We start from the raw sequence: 18,682 nt of genomic DNA, 5'->3' as shown, positions 1-18,682 counted from the left end.
CAGATGTACTTTTACATAATGTTCATTAGGACTATAACTTTTCCCAAAGTTGATTTATAATCCTTTTTTAATTATGCAATGTTACCAAATGAAAAGAAAGGTGCCTTCTCCCCTGATGAAGGTAGGCTAGTCTTCTCCAGGACCCATTGTTGTTCAATACAGTTAGTCATTCATTACGTTCTTATTGGACTCACATACACTCTTAGAGAAAAAGGTTCCAAAAGTGTCCTTCTGCTTTCCCCATAGGATAACCATTTTTGGTTCCAGGTATACTACTTAATACATGGAACCCAGTAGGGTTCTACTTGGAACCAAACAGGGTACTACCTGGAACCTAAAAGGGATATCCTATGGGGACAGCCAGAGAACCCTTTTAAGTAGATAGTGCCATTCTTTCTAAGAGTAGAGTTGGCCTGGGCTACGGTTTAATGATATAGTCATAGACTGAATTGTACTGTTTCAAGTCATTGTTAATGATGGTTACAATATAGTTAGTGGACCATAATAAACAGTAATGAGGTAGCTATATGAGTAGATATAATATGTGGGTGGAATTCAAGTTATACACAATATTGATCATTATTTAGAAGTATACGGTGGCAGCCATAGTTCCCTCTGTGGCACAAGCCCTTTGGGACTGTCTGGTTGGAGAATACATTCCTTTCCCAAAGAGGAAGACTGGAGGGCCATCACTGACGAGTTCCTGGAGAGGTGGAATTTCCCCAACTGCCGGGAAACATGCAGTAATCCAGGCTCCACCGTGCTCGGTTTCGCAATCCTACAACTACAAGGGTACATATTCAGTTGTACCCTTGGCTGTGGTAGATGCCATCTACTGTTTTTGTGTTGTCGATGTTGGTGCTTACGGCAAGGGAAGTGATGGCGGGACTCTGCCTTCGGCCAGGCACTTCAGGATGGCACTCTGGAGATTCCACCACCTGCATCATCCCTGGGGCTGAAGACCTGGGACCTGTTCCCCACGTCTTCGTCGGCGACCAGGCCTTCCCTTTAAGACCCAACCTCATGAGCCCTGCCCTGGACGCCAGCTGCCATTGCCAAAGCCTGTAAGGATCTTTAACAAACGACTGTCCAGGGCAATGCGCCTTTGGGATTCTGGCAGCCCGGTGGAATGTATCGGAGAGTGCTTGGTCTCAGCCCCTCAAATGTCGATGCCTGCGTGAAGGCCACATGTGTTCTCCACAACTACTTGCGGAGGTCATTCCAGGAGCCGCTCCGGATGGAGATGGGCACGCCAAATGGTCACCTACCTGATGTCACCAGGGCAGGTGCCAACAACGCCCCCAGACAGGTACTCCAGGTGAGGGAGAAGCTGACCACCTACTTCTCATCACCAGCAGGTGAAGTCCCATGGCAGTATGCCGTGGAGTGAAACAGCTCTTTTAAGAGCCCCATAACAAAAAAAGGTTATTTTAAGAACCATCCACCGTTGTCCATAAAATTGTATTTTTTTCCCCAGATTACTTTATGTATCATTGTCTCTCTTCATTTGGAAGTTATATTTAAGTGACATTTGGGAGTAAAGACCACACCTTAACCCCTTCCCTAACTCCATTTACATCAGTATCATACACACCTGGCATGGTACATCAGGTGAGCAGGAGCACTAATTAAGGTTATACGACATACAGTTAGTATGATAACAAAGGGAAAGGGTAACCTAGGGTCCATACAAATAGCACAGTTTACCACCATGTTCACTGGCCTGACAAAATACAGGTGGGAAAAAAACTAATTAGGAAGAGAATGTGTTTTTACTTTCATCTTGTCTCAGATCTGCAAAGATGTAGGGAAGAAATAAGCAGATTAAGCCTAAATGAGATATTAACAAACAACTGACTATGAAAACATTATAATTGATTAAGTATTCAAGTACAGGAAAGAACATGACAGGTGTGTGTGCGTGTAAAATAATAATAATAATGAATGTGTAGCCTGTAATCTGTAAGAGAACAACGAGCATGTATTTTTGGCACAACTGCAGACAGATACAGGGACTCCTCATAAAGCCTAGACATAGTAGGGGAACTTTCGACATGGCCATAAAGAGAGAGAGGGCAGGGCACTGGAGATCTGAGGTACGAAGAGGTGTGTCTCTGTCTCTGAGAAAAATAAAATCATATGTAGCCATAACACAGCTAAACAAACAAATGGCCCCTGGACGTCACGGACCAGTCGATGGAACATAACTTCACAAACAATTTCAATACCCTGGTTTTCAAGTGGTTTTAAATGAAAGAAATATTGACCTTTAGTCTCGTAAGAGACCAAGAGCATCTGTGAATTCTCCTGTGTATGAGTTTCAATTGCGAAATCTATGTAACACTAATAATGAATGCTATCCTAAGACTTTATAAACAAATGACTTTGTGAATTGACTGAATTTAAACGGAACTGACGTGTCCAATTTGTAAGTCGCTCTGGATAAGAGCGTCTGCTAAATGACTTAAATGTAAATGTAAATGTGTGTGAAAAGAAAGGTACAATGAGGGAGGTCAAAACAACAACCAGACAACTCCTCTTCCTGTCCTTCCTGTGAGCTGGTCGGCCCCGGCAACTCCTCTCCTCTTCCTGTCCTTCCTGTGAGCTGGTCGGCCCCGGCAACTCCTCTCCTCTTCCTGTCCTTCCTGTGAGCTGGTCGGCCCCGGCAACTCCTCTCCTCTTCCTGTCCTTCCTGTGGGCTGGTCGGCCCCGGCAACTCCTCTCCTCTTCCTGTCCTTCCTGTGGGCTGGTCGGCCCCGGCAACTCCTCTCCTCTTCCTGTCCTTCCTGTGAGCTGGTCGGCCCCGGCAACTCCTCTCCTCTTCCTGTCCTTCCTGTGAGCTGGTCGGCCCCGGCAACTCCTCTCCTCTTCCTGTCCTTCCTGTGAGCTGGTCGGCCCGGCAACTCCTCTCCTCTTCCTGTCCTTCCTGTGAGCTGGTCGGCCCCGGCAACTCCTCTCCTCTTCCTGTCCTTCCTGTGAGCTGGTCGGCCCCGGCAACTCCTATCCTCTTCCTGTCCTTCCTGTGAGCTGGTCGGCCCCGGCAACTCCTCTCCTCTTCCTGTCCTTCCTGTGAGCTGGTCGGCCCCGGCAACTCCTCTCCTCTTCCTGTCCTTCCTGTGAGCTGGTCGGCCCCGGCAACTCCTCTCCTCTTCCTGTCCTTCCTGTGAGCTGGTCGGCCCCGGCAACTCCTCTCCTCTTCCTGTCCTTCCTGTGAGCTGGTCGGCCCCGGCAACTCCTCTCCTCTTCCTGTCCTTCCTGTGAGCTGGTCGGCCCCGGCAACTCCTCTCCTCTTCCTGTCCTTCCTGTGAGCTGGTCGGCTAAATGGACTCCATCTCTGGAAGGAAAGAGAAAAACAACACATACAACATTTATGTTAACTAAATCCTGCTTGTATAGTGTAGTTAGAGGTATAAATATTGTGCGGTAAAGTTGGTATTACTTGCTGTTTACTCATGGAATTTGTATTTCAGATCAAAAGATGAATATGACAGGCAAATATTTAGACAGCAAACTGTTTTGGGATATTTTCTAACCTAGAAACAGCTATACATTTGCCTCATTAATACTTTGATCTGAAATACCAAATTGCCTACATGACTATACTGTAAAAATGACCTATTTTACTTCACTGTCGCAACACTTATGATACTACCTGTGATGTGGAGAAAAGCAGCTGATACATTTTAACCTTGACTGCCGCTTTTCTTTGCTGAGGCAGCCTCTTCAGTGTTGGCACCAGGCTCATTGCAAAGAGGGTCTCTTCATCCTCCTTCCTGTGAGCATCAGGTTGGGCTGCATCCCTCTCGACGGCTTGGAGGAGCCTCTACTGAAATGAGTTGAGTGGATCTGGGCGCTGGTACCTCCGATGACACCTGGTGTGACGTTGTTCCTCTCTGTTTCTCTCCTCGTTTGGCTCCACGGCCACATCCTGTTCAACGAGGTCCTCAGTAGTCACTTCCGTGAGGTTCATAATAATCTCAGGTGGTCCTAGATCCAGGGGTGCTTCCTCCATTTCATCATCTTCCATGGCTGCACTGGTTGGTGGTCATACTTGTGGATGATGTAGATGTTGTAGAGGGTCTCGCTGCACCGGTGGAGGCGATGGTCGCACTTGTAGATGATGTTGAGGGTCTTGATGCACCGGTGGTGACAACACTTGTGGATGACGTAGTAGAGGGTCTGGCTGTAAAATTGCCACTCGTTGCCATAGGCACAATAAATGGATCCACAAAGAATGTGGCAGAAGCGCCAAGGCTGCTGGCCTGAAGCTGCTGACCCAGACCTCTTGTCTTTCTCTGCCCTTCTCTCTCTGATACCTGTCCCTGAGTCCTCTCCACTTCCTCTTACAGTCTTCTTCTACATAGACATGAACATGATAAGCCAAACCATTACCTAGCATAACTATAGTTATTAGATATCTATCATGAACATGTCACCTACTGTACACACACGGTTAATTGGCCAAATTATCAGGGGTGCAGTAGTATCTACCATTTCTATTATTATTTATCTAGCATACACACTCACACTCTTTCAAACATGATTATTTGGGAACGTTATCAGGGGTAGTAAACTAGCATAATTTATATGACTATTTCTTTCACACACACACACCTCATTGGCTAGGTTAGCTAGCTAGCTAACGTTAACTAGCCACATCTAGCACAAGCTCACTACTATCGTGGACAGTTGTCTTCAAGCAGCATTTTTTTGTGTTTATGTCCATGTAGCTGTCAGCAGTTGTGTCAAAAATACACGGTTTTGAGAATACTGCGAAAACGATTCTCTCCTCCATGTGTCCAACAGCATGCGACCATCTGCAAAAGATACCTGCATCAGTATAGTTGCCTAGCTGCGCCAAATGTTATGCAGCAGTGATGAACTACGCAGTCGGTGTGTTCGAAGCGTTAGGCTCCCACGCTGTAAAATATCGCCCAATAATAGGCTAGCCTATGTCATGCAAATTGATAGGTCATTCTGCAATGTAGAACATGTTTCAAAACGAATCAACTGAACCGTTTTCATTTTCGTTTTTACAGTAGGTTATACCAGGCCTATACGGGCCGATTCAGACTTAGAAAATGTACGCCTTTCCTGCTCAAGCATTCCCTGCGCCCTTCTTAGACACTTTTCAATATGTGGTATTTAGACTTACCTTATTCGGTCGAGTAACTGAACGTGTGGCTACCTTGCGTGCTCTGAATAAATTGAATTCAACTGCTGAAAACCCTCCCACTTGCTGGCCAACCTATTTTTTCCTCATGGAGTTTTCATTAAATAGTGTTTTCAGTGGCATACATTTTTATCTTATGACTACCAAGAAACACTCTGTGTGACCCTGATTTAGGCCACTGCAGTATTAAATATGGTGTACCTTTTTTAGTTTGAATTTTGTCACAATGGGTTCAGAATTGTAGGAATATATAGCGTATATGCATATACATATTGGTCTGTTTCAGCACCAATTGGTAGATTTAAAAATACTCTGATCTTGTAGATTATTTAGATTCCGGAAAGTATTTATGAATCATAAAATGTTTGGAGAGCCTTTACAAACAAAATAAAGAAAATGGCAGTTTGATTCCTTCTGAAAATGGCCACATTTAGTTATTCAACCCATAGTACTGTTGAAAGATTAGTGTATATATAATTCTAATTGGGAGAATAGTGTACAATAGTAGGCTATACCATCATATATTGCCTGCACTAACAAATATTGTGCCATGAGTCGGGATTGAACTGTTAAGGCTTGGTCTGCCCTCTGCTCTCAACTCAGAAATAGATGTTCATCCATGTTTTCATCCATGTTTCTCAAATATCAAATTTCGAAGTTGTTCCAAACGTCAAATTCCAAATGTTTAAAGTTAAAGTTTAGACATTAACTCAGAATTTTTAAGGTTAGGGTTAAATTTGCTGGATTAAAACAGCAATACTATGTTTTTATTTAATTTATGCTTATCCTAAACCTTAACTGACTTGTATGACCGTTAGACTGTATTTGATCATGCAACCTTCTGAACCAGAGGCAGACCTTTTACACCAGAGGCAGATGCTTACGCCCATCCACTATCCCCATCCATAACGCCATAGCAAAACGGAAACCTACATGGAGGTAACAGTGCTCAGCGTTGCCCCTAATGGCCGGTTTCCACATCATCTCCCGATGTCCTCAGACATGGATGGACGTCGAATACTGACTTGTATTACGGGTGACCTGGCTGCCATAATGATTTAATTAACCTCGTGTCTTTATTCATTTTGTATGTATTTTGTATATTATCGTCTTATACCGATGATCCTTAGCAGCAAACACACAGCCATGTTCATGACGCATTTACAGAGGAAGCAAATGAAGGTAAACAAACAATGGAATTAAATGGAATGATAATGTAGCCTAGGCTAGACCAACTGAAGGGAACTAACAGTGCATTGGTAGATGTGTGTGAGTGGTTATGAGGCCTATTGACATTCGATAATGATATGGGCTAATATTTAACATGATAGAAATAGGAAACTGAGAAAATCGATGTAACCTATAATTAAGACATTTGACAGTGCCTATCCCTGCAAATTAAAAGGCAGTACAATTTCAATTCTGCATAATGGCATAGCATTTCATAAACTGTGGGAAAGTTGATATGTTGATATACTTCAGTTTGCTGCCACATGATTGATTTCACATTTGTCCCCAGCGATTATAAAGTCAAATTGATCTAAAACAAGTATTATTTATATTTACAATTCCTTTATCCAAACGGATTATTCATTTAACCAGCTTTTATCAATAGCGCTTGTCAAGTTGTAAATTACAGCGCATGGAGAATGGTGTTACTTCCATCAAAATAATTAAGTCGATGCTTTTTCCACTTGGAATCGGTAGGTTAGCTAGACCGTATTCGTGGTTCCCTCGTGGATAAAGGTGGTGGAATTATCACTGAATTAAATCAGTCAGAATATGGTGTATCTGTAGACACACCTCTGCCACACCTTCATTTATTCCATCTCCACCCTAAACTAATAGTGGGTGAACAGCATGCTATTCTCATGCTTCATTTCAAGGTCAGAATAGGCAGAGAGAAAAGCACATAAAAAGGTAATCACTTTCCATTCCCCCCATGGTGAATTGTAAAGACAGAACATCTAAACGATCTTATAATTAAAACCATAGGCCTACACCCCTTTATCTAATTATTAGAACTTCCTGTAAATGCTCTGTTGAACATGATTGCTCCATGTCCGGAAAGACTACCAGTTACAATTCCTTGATGCTCTAAAAGAAAAACACATTATGGATAAACATAATATAGTTTTGAATTTAAGGCCTACCGTTGATTATTTTACCTATTGTTCAGGATACTACAGCTTTACATTCCGGTTTCAAATGTAAAGCTTTGGATTGGAGGTAGGCGTATGAATGTTTATTATATTCTACTGAAGAAATCGAAGGCAGCCCTTCACGAAATTATCCTAAAAGTTGTCTACTTCATTGGATGGTTACAAATACAGTCTAAATGTCATACGAGTTTCGAATGACCAAACGTTTGAGAGAATAATTTTACTTTTGTGAAAATGTTTAACTTAAGTAGGCTAATGTAGAGCATGGCGCTTGTAACGCCAGGGTAGTGGGTTCGATCCCCGGGACCACCCATACGTAGAATGTATGCACACATGACTGTAAGTCGCTTTTGATAAAAGCGTCTGCTAAATGGCATATATTATTATTTATTATTATTAATGCATTCTGCATTTTCAAATGACACATTAAGAAATTCAGTTCAAGCTAAAATCATTCAAGGAGGAGATTGGCATTGGCTAATATTTACAGTAGGCGAAGACAAAATAGTCTAAATGAAAAAAACGAATCAATTAAAAACAACACAGGCCATGAGGAATTACAGCGCATATAAGCGCATGCAGGCTATAGGCAATCAATATGCTTTCCAGTGAAATATTCTGGAAAAATATGCATATCTGAGAGAGTCTATTTAGAAATATAGGGAGAGTTTTCCCATAGTATCCTCTGTGTCTTTCAAATCTTATTTTCTGAAAATGCAGTATAGTATTTAGAGCGTTTCAGAACATCTGTTTCCAAAAAGAAGCGAATATTCCAATTGCATGAACAAAGCCAATCATCAGTTCCAAAGGCATCGTCAACCCCCAGACAGCCTGCGTGTCCAGGTGACTGCATGGTGTCCGTTATGAGGTGAAGTTTGAAGCTGGCTCATATTAAACACTGTAAGGTCAAATATGGGTCTAGCTAAAAAGATATTCCATCAGATGGTTCCTGAAATTGTTCTAGTATGGCTTAATGTGTGTGCGTGGGTGTGTAAGAGAGAGGGAAAGTCTCAAACTATCATGTTCTTATATTATTTTCTAAACAAATTCACTACCTCGACCTGATACAAAAAAATGGTAGGCTGCATGACGAGCAAAAATGTGCCTCTCCAATAGTTTATGATGACTCTAGGCCTATATATTAATTTCAATGCCATTGCGCAATGCACCATTGGTGTGTAAAAACGATTTTGGAACCCCTTGTTCTCTGGAATTGTCGAGTAAAATGAGCTGGTAGTCTACATGGTGATTGAACATTTTAATTAAGTATTTGAGACTGCAGAAACGGACCATTTCTCGTGCACGTATCCAAAGGCGTTTACATTACAAAACCTACACCCATCTCTCCTCTGTGGAAGAGCAGGCTCCAGAACGCTACAGGAGAGGTGATATGAATTACCAAACGTTAAGCCTTCAATAAACTAATTTGTGTAAATAGCGTCTCTGAGGACCTTGGTATTATTCAGTTCATTCCGCTTTATCAGTACCCTGAGAAGAACGTGCTTCTCGCATGCCTGTAGTTGAGCCTCAGACCCGCGCACTATTTTGATTAAGCCTCCTGCGCGGGAATAATGACAGCTTTTGACTGCCTTTTCACTCTTCTGGTTGTTACTAGTTACCACAGGCACAAGGTCAAAATTGGCTATATTGTAATAATTTATTAAAACAAATATTTCCTTTTGGTCTAATTTAAGGTTAGCAGTGCGGTTAAGGTGAAGCTGAAGGCTAGTTTTAAAATCAGATTTTAAGAAGATACATTGTAGAAATAGGCGGGGTTTATGATTTTGTGGCTGTGATGGACGCCAATCTGAACAGTCGGAATGAAGAGTAATTAAAACCTATGAATTTTCCTTTGCGGTCTCTCTTAAGGCATCTCTTTGCAGGCAAGATTGCAGTCCCTGCGCCCATTTACTGTCAGAGATGAATTGCGTCTCACAACAGCCACACAATGGTTACTAAATGGGATAACGGTGGTGTCCTAATTAGAATGTAATTAAGTACCAACAAATAGCTTGTGGATAAAGATTTCAGTTTTGTTGGCCCAAATGAAATTAAACAATGTGGGCTGGACGTGTGATTGCGTTCCAATTGCAAATGGCCTACACTATTCATTATCATTATACATTTGTTTTGAATTCATGTGAAGTACCGGTATAGGCATTCAAATCGCTTCTGTTGGATCCTTTTGCTGTGTGTGTGCGCGCGCCTATAATGCCATTCCACCCCTGTTCACCAGTGACTGACTATACCCTACCTTTAATGATTAACGCTAATATCAAACGTCCCATTTGGCTGTAGCAACATTGTACAATAATCGAAAACACCATACAGCCTAGGCTGTCTTGGTGACAACATATTTTGACCGAGGTGAAATATCCGTATTTGTTATTATTGTATTCTCCTATAGGTCTAGCATTCGTTTGCTGCGAATAGACAAGGTTGCAGAAGGCGCGTAGCGGTGATAACCTCTTGTTTGGTTTTCTTAAAACCCATTTGATAGCATGCAGCCTACTTACCCAGAGTTGCGAGACATTATTGGACGTCGTCACCCGTGTCCAAAAGTGTATCGTTCATTGATTGGCCCACTACACGTTCGAAAGGGTTCACGTTCTTCCGGTTGCTGTGGGAAATGTGATGTGAGGAGTTGGTGAAGATCGAACTGTCATACCTACAGTGGTGAAAAGCTCGGGGCTGCGAGAGGAGAGCGCAATGCCTTGTCAGTCTTGTCATGTCGACGACCATGACACGTTGGAGCGTTACGCACGAGGGATGTCAACAATTTAGAAATCAAAAAGTGCCCCAAATCAGAGAGGTATTAATGAGCCTTTAGTGGTCACCGTATTGCTTCATTATTTTATATTTGGATACCAATACACACCAACAAGTGGAATTAGTTAGGAGCCTGGATCGACCCTTTTGCAGTCCCTTTCAGCAATGGAGAAGCAAAGGGCTCTACACAGCCCGGAGTCTAGTGAAAGGGAGAGCGTTTCTCCTTCTCGCAGTCTGCCTTCGCCGCCCATCCTGCCTCTCCAAGCAGCGCAGCAAGCGCACAGAACCACGAACTTTTTTATTGACAATATTCTGCGGCCAGATTTCGGCTGCCGGAAGGAGCATGGTTTAGGAGCTAGGGAACGTGCGCAGACTTCCAGCCGAGAGCGCGCCCAACCTTTGGTCGCCAGGCCGAATCATCCTGGAACCCCATGCCAGGACTCTAACTGCAGCAGCGACAGCACTTCTTCCTCCACCTCGTCCTTGGCCTTGTCTCCCACCCCCCAAAAGAGCACCTCGTCATCGAAGGCTGACGAGAGCTCTGGAGGCAGCACGCCAAAGTTCGGCGAGAACACATCTTCTGTCATGGTTGTGAACGGCGGTAGTGGCGGCGCAGCGCCCAAAGCCGAGTCCCAGCCGCTGCTGTGGCCTGCCTGGGTGTACTGCACTAGATACTCGGACAGGCCGTCATCTGGTGAGGCAATAGTTTCTTGAACAAGCTTTTGTCAGGGTATTGTAGCCTAATGCGTAATGTTATAAATGCCTTATTGTCCCTTGCAGAAATATAAGTATTTCCTCAACATGCTTGTATTTGATATATTTGTTATTAATTCGTCGAAGTTGCACATTTATACTTAAATTCAACTGCATTTTATACTTTATTTTCACGCTGTGATAAATGACAATATTTGTAGGTAATGGCGTAGTGGTCCTGTTACTGCATGAAAAGAGTGACTGGCTGTAGAGCAGGCTAACATATATTATTAGAAAAAAGGTTCTGGATAGAACCAAAAACGGTTATTTTTATGCTGATATATAGCACCCCTAAAGGTTCTGTACAGAACCGAAATTGTTTCCATATAGAACCCTATATGGAACCCAAGGGTTCTACATGGAACCAATTCTGTTTCAGTGAAGAAGAGCCCCTGGGGTTCTGATCAAATAACCCTACAAAATGGTTCTATATACAACCTTTATGGGTGCCATATGAAGCAAGCAGTATATTGTAGGCCTACTCAATATTTTTCTCAACAGGAAGCAAACTTTTGCAAATTTAAATTATGCCATATCATATGTAAATAGTCCATTATTCAGGCCTACTAGAAAAATATATGGAACAAAAAAGCTGAAAATAGGCTACTTGGATATGTTTGTGTTAATTCATTTTGAAATAGGACTGTGTGACATCTACTCTGTTCTACCGAGAGAAATCAAATAAATTGAAACAGTGAAAAATAGAATAGGTGCTTTTCAAGAGCAGCATTGGTCCATTTGAGAACATATCAGAATATGTAAACATCATTTCATCGATGACTGTGTGGCCTAACATTTCACCCTCCTTATTTGCAAGTGAGATCTTGGTCCTGGTCACTGGTTTCACCCCAAAATGCCTTGCAGATATGACATGTTTTAAAATGTGTCACTTAACATGAGAACATCCTCCATTCATTGGATTGAAAGAGAGATAGCGCTCGTACATTTAACAGAATACACGCTTAGGCCAATATAGGCCTATACAGGCTATACATTTACATGATTCCTAACCTCTTATTAGACCATGTACCATATATATTTAAACATTCCAATGAGACTTTAGAAAAATAAGGTTACATTTAATACAATTTAAGAAAGTGCATCAGGGAAAAAAACTAGAATAAGAATCTCAGTGATGTCAACATGTTGAATTAATGAACAACTTTGCCTGTCTTGATAGAGAAGGCTGTAAATTATCTGAGTATGCATTTAGTGTAATCCCCCAACTACATGTATTTAATAAATGTTAGGCTACGTTAAATGGGAAGCATGCACAATGTTTATTTTGTTCTAAGTTCCACAGTCCAATGGTTCCAATGGCGTTTTGGCGAATAAATGGGCTTTTCATAATTACCATAAACTTGTCAAAAATATAGACTGTGTTTTATGCCGTAGGTATTGATAAAAATCAGTGCAACAATAATGACATGAACTTTAAAGCTATACATTTAATCTCAAACAAAAACTATTTACTGAAGAGTTTATATTTGTGTTAGAAAATGATATAGGATTAAGAAAGATAATAACGGATAAATTACATTTCCTGTTTCTCATGATATTGTTTATTTGTTTGTCTCTGGCACCATGATAACAAAGGACATCATTTAATATTTAAATGTATACTGTAGCGTAGGCTACCCTTATGCACATAAGCCTATACCTGGGTCTGCATTTGGTACAAAATATATTAATTCCTTTCTTATGTCAACAGCTAAAGATCACTGAGCTTCAACGATTTTTTTTATTTATTAGGCCTATAACTATTTGTGATCAATGAAAGGCCTATAACCGACACAGTTGGCCAATAGTCCTTAAACAATTGTATGTTTTTAAATAGCTGTAGTTGGCTTTAGTAGCCTACAGTTTTTTGTTTGCATATTTTTGCTAAATAATTATGAAAGTCGACCTACAGCTATTGTTCCCTTCACACAAAGGCCTGCCGCTCAGTGCACTATGGACCTTATTCTTCTCAGGACATCATGCTATTCATAGTTATTATTGAGGGTCTACCATTGGGATGACCATACCGTTAGACTATAGCAAAGTATTCAACTATAATAACGTTTATTGTTATTTTTATTAGCTTACCGTGATTATATTGGTTATTTTTATGATTATGTGATTTTACAACATGACTTTTTAAAACTAGGCAAGTCAGTTAAGAACAAATTCTTGTTTTCAATTACGGCCTAGGGACAGTGGGTTAACTGCCTGTTCGGGGGCAGAACGACAGACTTGTACCTTGTCAGCTCGGGGATTTGAACTTGCAATCTTCCGGTTACTAGTCCACCACTCTAACCACTAGGCTACCCCAGTAGCGGTTATTATTTGTGTACGTTGTTTTTATAAGTAGGGTATTTTTAAGCCTAAATCTGCAATGGTTTTTGGTGATGATAGTGAGACTAGGTGTCTGGCGCTCGCTGAATATTTATATTCCCGTTTTTATTGTCGTCCCTACTGTAGGCCCAAGGACACGGAAATTGAAAAAGACGAAAAATGAGAAGGAAGACAAGCGACCCAGAACGGCGTTCACGGCTGAGCAGCTCCAAAGACTGAAAACTGAGTTCCAGGCCAACCGTTATATCACGGAGCAGAGGAGACAGTCTCTAGCTCAAGAGCTCAACCTCAATGAGTCACAAATCAAAATCTGGTTCCAAAACAAACGGGCGAAAATAAAAAAGGCCAACGGCTATAAGAACGGCCTGGCTCTCCAGCTCATGGCGCAAGGATTGTACAACCATTCCACCACCACCATTCAGGAAGACAAGGAGGAGAGTGACTGAGACTTCGCTTGCAGGAGTCACCTTTTGGGGGCACAATATTTGTGGAAAGTCAAGGCTATTGTAAAGGGATTTTCCATTAGTTGATAGGGCTAAATGTGTAGCCTATATGTGGACATAAACTATCAAAGTATGCCTACAAACTACAAACATGAATGAAAATGAATAGCCCATAATGAGACGTTGTATATTTAATTTAAGAAGAAGGGGTAAGCTATAGGAATATGACTACTCATCCCGCACTTGCTGGATAATTATATGATTGTTATCTTTGTCGCTTTAGGCCTAATGTGTTGTGATCTCTCTCTTATATCAAACCTCGATGAACATACAGACTGTGATCTGCCACTTCAAGCCAAAGATTTTATCGGAAAAAACAGCCTGAAAAAAACTGAATCTCCATGTTATCGTACCTTTTTCCTGAACCGCGAGTCTCTAACAATCAGTAGACCGCTGTTTGTCATTAGTTGCCTGCCGCTTGATGTAAGCCCCTCAGTTTGGGTGGAAAGGATATATGACTCGACTCGTGTTGGATTCACCTTATATTGGAATACTACAAAGACAGCAGCATCAGACTCTCTTGAAATATATGTAATCGCCCTCCATGATTAGAGGGGATGCATATACTAAGCTACATCTAAACAATGTTAACAAATAAACATTTTTCTATTGGAAAAAAGGCAACACTGCTCCTTTTTTGTATGTTGCACTGCTCTGTGCAAACGATTACATGAATAAATCGTAGTGTCTATGGAGTTGGTTTGCAGCTCATTGGTTCAAGTGAGTGAGGTAACTGTGTCCATATTCATCCCGTATATTTTACAAAGGGACATTTTATTATGAGAAGCGTGATGATATCAGGCCTGTTCAGAGCGTTGCTGAGCATGAAATTGGCTTGCCATGCACCACAGTGCTCACTCATTTGCTCAACTATGTGTGTGCTAGGCTGGAAATATAAAACCGACTATTTGGTCTTGTATCAAATGTTGAGCCAGACAGAGCGCACCGCTCAAAGCTTTGCTGGATTCACAGGTCACGCGGTTCTCTTGAAAATCATGCTTGCGCGGGTCCACAACCACGAGTAAGGAAGATTGATTCATTTTTCACTTTAGGCCAAAAGCCTACTGCAGTGGGCAAAAATAAAAAAGAAATAAACAAATGTAAAAAAAAAAAAAAAAAAAACGTTTTTATTACAATTACAATCATAATGATCTGCCTTTTCGTGTATTTGTATTTATTAGGGATCTCCATTAGCTGCTGCCAAGGTGTAACCGATGTGAAATGGCTAGCCAGTTCGCGGGGTGCGCGCTAACAGCGTTTCAATCGGTGACGTCACTCGCTCTGAGCACTGAAGTAATTGTTCCCCTTGATCTGCAAGGCCCGCGGTTTTTGTGGCGCGATGGGTAACGATGCTTCGTGGGTGTCAGTTGCTGATGTGTGCAGAGGGTCCCTGGTTCGAGCCAAGGTAGGGGCGAGGAGTGGGACGGAAGCTAAACTGTTACAAAGGCAACAAAATATAGAACAGTATAACATTATTACACCATTACATATCCACAATACAGAATGTTTAATACTACCATAAAAAAATGTCACAATGTATGCGTATGCATGTGTCTGTACCTTTGTTGTGTGTCTCTTCACAGTCCCCGTACCGTATGGTATTTTTACCTGTTTTTTTTTTTCAATCTGATTCCACTGCTTGCATCAGTTATCTGGCTCTATGTAGTACTGTGCATTCTTGTTTCCGAACATTTAGATATTAGCCTAATCATTTGAGAATAAATTATTCATTTGAATGATGATTTACACACGATGCAGAGCTGCATTTTATCTTAACGGATGAAATCGAAGAGCAGATATAGCCAATCTACCCTTTCATGAAGTCGATAGGAAACGCTTAAAGTCAGCTCAGACTTGTTATTTCCTTTGTGGAGATAAATGGTCCTAGGTAAATAATAATCCCTTTTGTTTTTCATGTGGCCTTTTAACATTTTTACTAAAGGGAACCCATAATAACAAATCTTATACAACTTAGATGAATCATGGATACTATTTACACGCAACCTATTCGAAAGGTCTTTGTCAAGTATGTAGGACGAAAGCCGTAGTAAACATAATACATCGATAATAACTCAAGTTGGATATGCTTTCACCATTATGAGCAAACTGACAAAGATAGGACTCAAGATTCTCTCTCTCGCTCTCTCCTCCTCTTGAATGGATGGTCAGGGGGGCAGAACATAATGTGTACAAATAACGTGTAGACTCCAAATTGACCGCAAAAAGACCAAACATATATAACATTTGACTAAAACATAATAATTTCAAACCTTGCTTACATTGTTATAGAATCACATATCTCTATCTTATGTGTGGTAATACTTTGGAACAAATGTTCTAAATTAAAATCAATTGGAGCTGATTTGCTGGTGTTTTTACAGTATTTTATGTCCAGCAACTAATATATATATAAAAGTATGTCGACACCCCTTCAAATTAGTGGATTCGGCTATTTGAGCCCTTTGCTAACAGGTTTATAAAATCGAGCACACCGCCATGCAATCTCCATAGACAAACATGGGCAGTGGAATGGCCTAACTGAAGAGCTCAGTGACTTTCTGGCACGTCATAGGATGCTACCTTTCCAACATGTCAATTCGTCAAATTTCTGTCCTGCTAGAGCTGCCCTGGTCACTGTAAGTGCTGTTATTGTGAAGTGGAAAAGTCTAGGGGCAACAATGGCTCAGCCGCGAAGTGGTAGGTCACACAAACTCACAGAACGGGATCGCCAAGTGTTGAAGCACGTATAGCGCGTAAAAAACATCTGTTCCAGGTTGCATCACCCACTACCAAGTTCCAAACTGCCTCTGGAAGCAACGTCAGCACAAAAATGTTTTGTCAGGAACTTCATGAAATGGGTTTCAATGGTCGAGCAGCTGCACACAAGCCGAAGATCATCATTCACAACATTCTAAAGTTTGGTGGAGGCTGTTTTTCATTGTTCGGACTAGGCCCCTTAGTTCCGGTGAAGGGAAATCTTAACTCTACAGCATACAATGACATTATAGATGATTCTGTGCTTCCAACTTTGTGGCAACAGTTTGGGAAGGCCATTTCCTATTTCAGCATGATTAGTGCCCCCTTGCACAAAGCGAGGTCCACACTGAAATGGTTTGTCGAGATCGATGTGGAAGAACTTGACTGGCCTGCACACAGCTCTGACCTCAACCCCATCGAACACCTTTGGAAGGCCAACTGCGAGCCAGGCCTAATCGCCCAACATCAGTGCCCGACCTAACTAATGCTCTTGTGGCTGAATGGAAGAAAGTCCCTGCAGAAATGTTTCAACATCTAGTGTAAAGCCTTCCCAGAACAGTGGAGGCTGTTATAGCAGTAAAGGGGGGACCAACTCCATAATAATGCCCATAATTTTTGAATGAGATGTTCGAAGAGCAAGTCTCCACATACTTTTGGTCATGTACGTATATTGTTTATTTATTTATTGTTCAGAAAATTTGGGGGCCAAAATAAAATCACTAGGGCCAAATTCGGGCTGTGGGCTGTGTCTTGGGGAACCCTGCTATATAGGCTGTGGAGATAAAGATATTCCTAACATGCTTCTTAAAGGGACTCTCCAATAGGTGGAGGTAAAATAATGTCAGGACATTAATATAGGCCAAACATTGTTTTGGTGATTTACCCAACCAAATCTTGTATAACCACAGGAACTAGCGTCAATATCCGTTATATGTCTATGTGTAAGCGGTGATGCCGATTAAATCTCAGATGCAGTTGACCTAGGCCTAGTAAAGTCTAAATCGAAGAGCGCTTGTGTGAGTGCGTGTGAGTGCGTGTGAGTGTCGACCAAACGAGAGTGCCAGGTGAACTAACGATGCGTTGTTTCTGTCTTCAAGTTGAAATATGATTTTGTTTGTTGGCTACTTGTCAATATATATATTTTTTCAATATTTTACAACATTTGAAGGGACAATCTGGAGTTGGTACGTTGCTTACTTTACATAAGGTGGGCTGCATGAACTTGAGACTGTAGACCAAAAACATGAGTCAGAAGAATATGTTTTACCAGTTGTTATGACTGCCTGTTGGTTACCGGATGATTTTAACAAAACAAGTAATACAAATAACAACAAAAACAATAATAATAACGATAACAATAATGGAAACAGGACCATTTTTATGTTTTCTACAGACCTACGACCATGTCTGCCTATTCTAGTTTATTTTATAGCCAACCAGAATTTAAGTAAAACATGCCTCTTTCGAAGTAAATTCATCCACAAGCTTTGATTTACAGTTGACATATTTATTGATGATTTTGATATTTTTATAATAATGTTTTATTAGCCTGCCTATTCTAAATGTACCAAAACTTTTGCTTAATCGAGATGTTTTAATTAGGGCCTACACCCTGATTTCTGAATTAATTTAAATAATAGGCTGAGCAATGTTATTTTTTAAACTAATATTTTAACTTAAATCGTCAAACGAATGGTTTATTTTGGCAGAAGAAAGTAACTTTTCCTATCTTATTTGCCAACGTGAATTAACCATTAACCACATTTAAGTCATTTAGCAGACGCTCTTATCCAGAGCGACTTACATGATCGCAAATGTTTATTAAATGCCCACAATGTAGGCCTAATTCACTTTGTAATTTAAAATAAATATTAATAGTCTACCTAATAAGTAGGCCTACATTGTTTTCAACTTAAGCTGAGTTTTTCAAACAGGTTATACAGCGAGAAATTCACCGTAAATATTTTCATTTGGCCGCCGTCTTATAATTTTTCTGATTTTATAGCACCCATTAGTCCTTCATAGCCTATATAGAATAGGATGTCTATTCCAATATATTGATGGATGTGATTATCACAATACTTTTTTATTAGACATCAAGAATAGACAAAAAACGATAATGATAAAATGAGAAGGTGCGCCAAGGATGTCCCACACTATCTATCACGCTTTTAGACACGGCACTAGCCATGTACAACGGCACCAGCCGCCTTATCAGCGTTGACATT

At 41.1% G+C, this 18,682-nt stretch overlaps 1 protein-coding gene and 1 long non-coding RNA gene across 3 annotated transcripts; one reads left to right on the top strand and one right to left on the bottom strand.

Annotated features, from left to right (window-relative positions):
* Positions 1-3,218: 3,218 nt before the first annotated feature.
* On the bottom strand, positions 3,219-9,950 carry LOC124042966. Of its 2 annotated transcripts, none has more exons than XR_006840232.1 (3): positions 9,852-9,950; positions 3,653-4,817; positions 3,219-3,334 (listed from the first exon to the last, which is right to left on the bottom strand). It is a non-coding gene; the product is annotated as an uncharacterized LOC124042966 (long non-coding RNA). The 2 variants fall into 2 exon arrangements; XR_006840231.1 differs by lacking the exon at positions 9,852-9,950 and adding an exon at positions 5,156-5,237.
* Positions 9,951-10,021: 71 nt separating this feature from the next.
* Positions 10,022-14,385, top strand: en1a (engrailed homeobox 1a). Its single transcript, XM_046361123.1, has 2 exons — positions 10,022-10,798; positions 13,321-14,385. The coding sequence occupies exons 1-2, from the start codon at positions 10,270-10,272 to the stop codon at positions 13,638-13,640; spliced, it is 849 nt and encodes a 282-aa protein (XP_046217079.1). The 5' UTR covers positions 10,022-10,269; the 3' UTR covers positions 13,641-14,385.
* Positions 14,386-18,682: the final 4,297 nt, after the last annotated feature.

This window comes from Oncorhynchus gorbuscha, linkage group LG09 (genome assembly GCF_021184085.1).
Source record: "Oncorhynchus gorbuscha isolate QuinsamMale2020 ecotype Even-year linkage group LG09, OgorEven_v1.0, whole genome shotgun sequence".
In the NCBI taxonomy this organism is placed as follows: Eukaryota; Metazoa; Chordata; class Actinopteri; order Salmoniformes; family Salmonidae; genus Oncorhynchus; species Oncorhynchus gorbuscha.
This window is presented reverse-complemented; position numbering and strand designations above follow the sequence as displayed.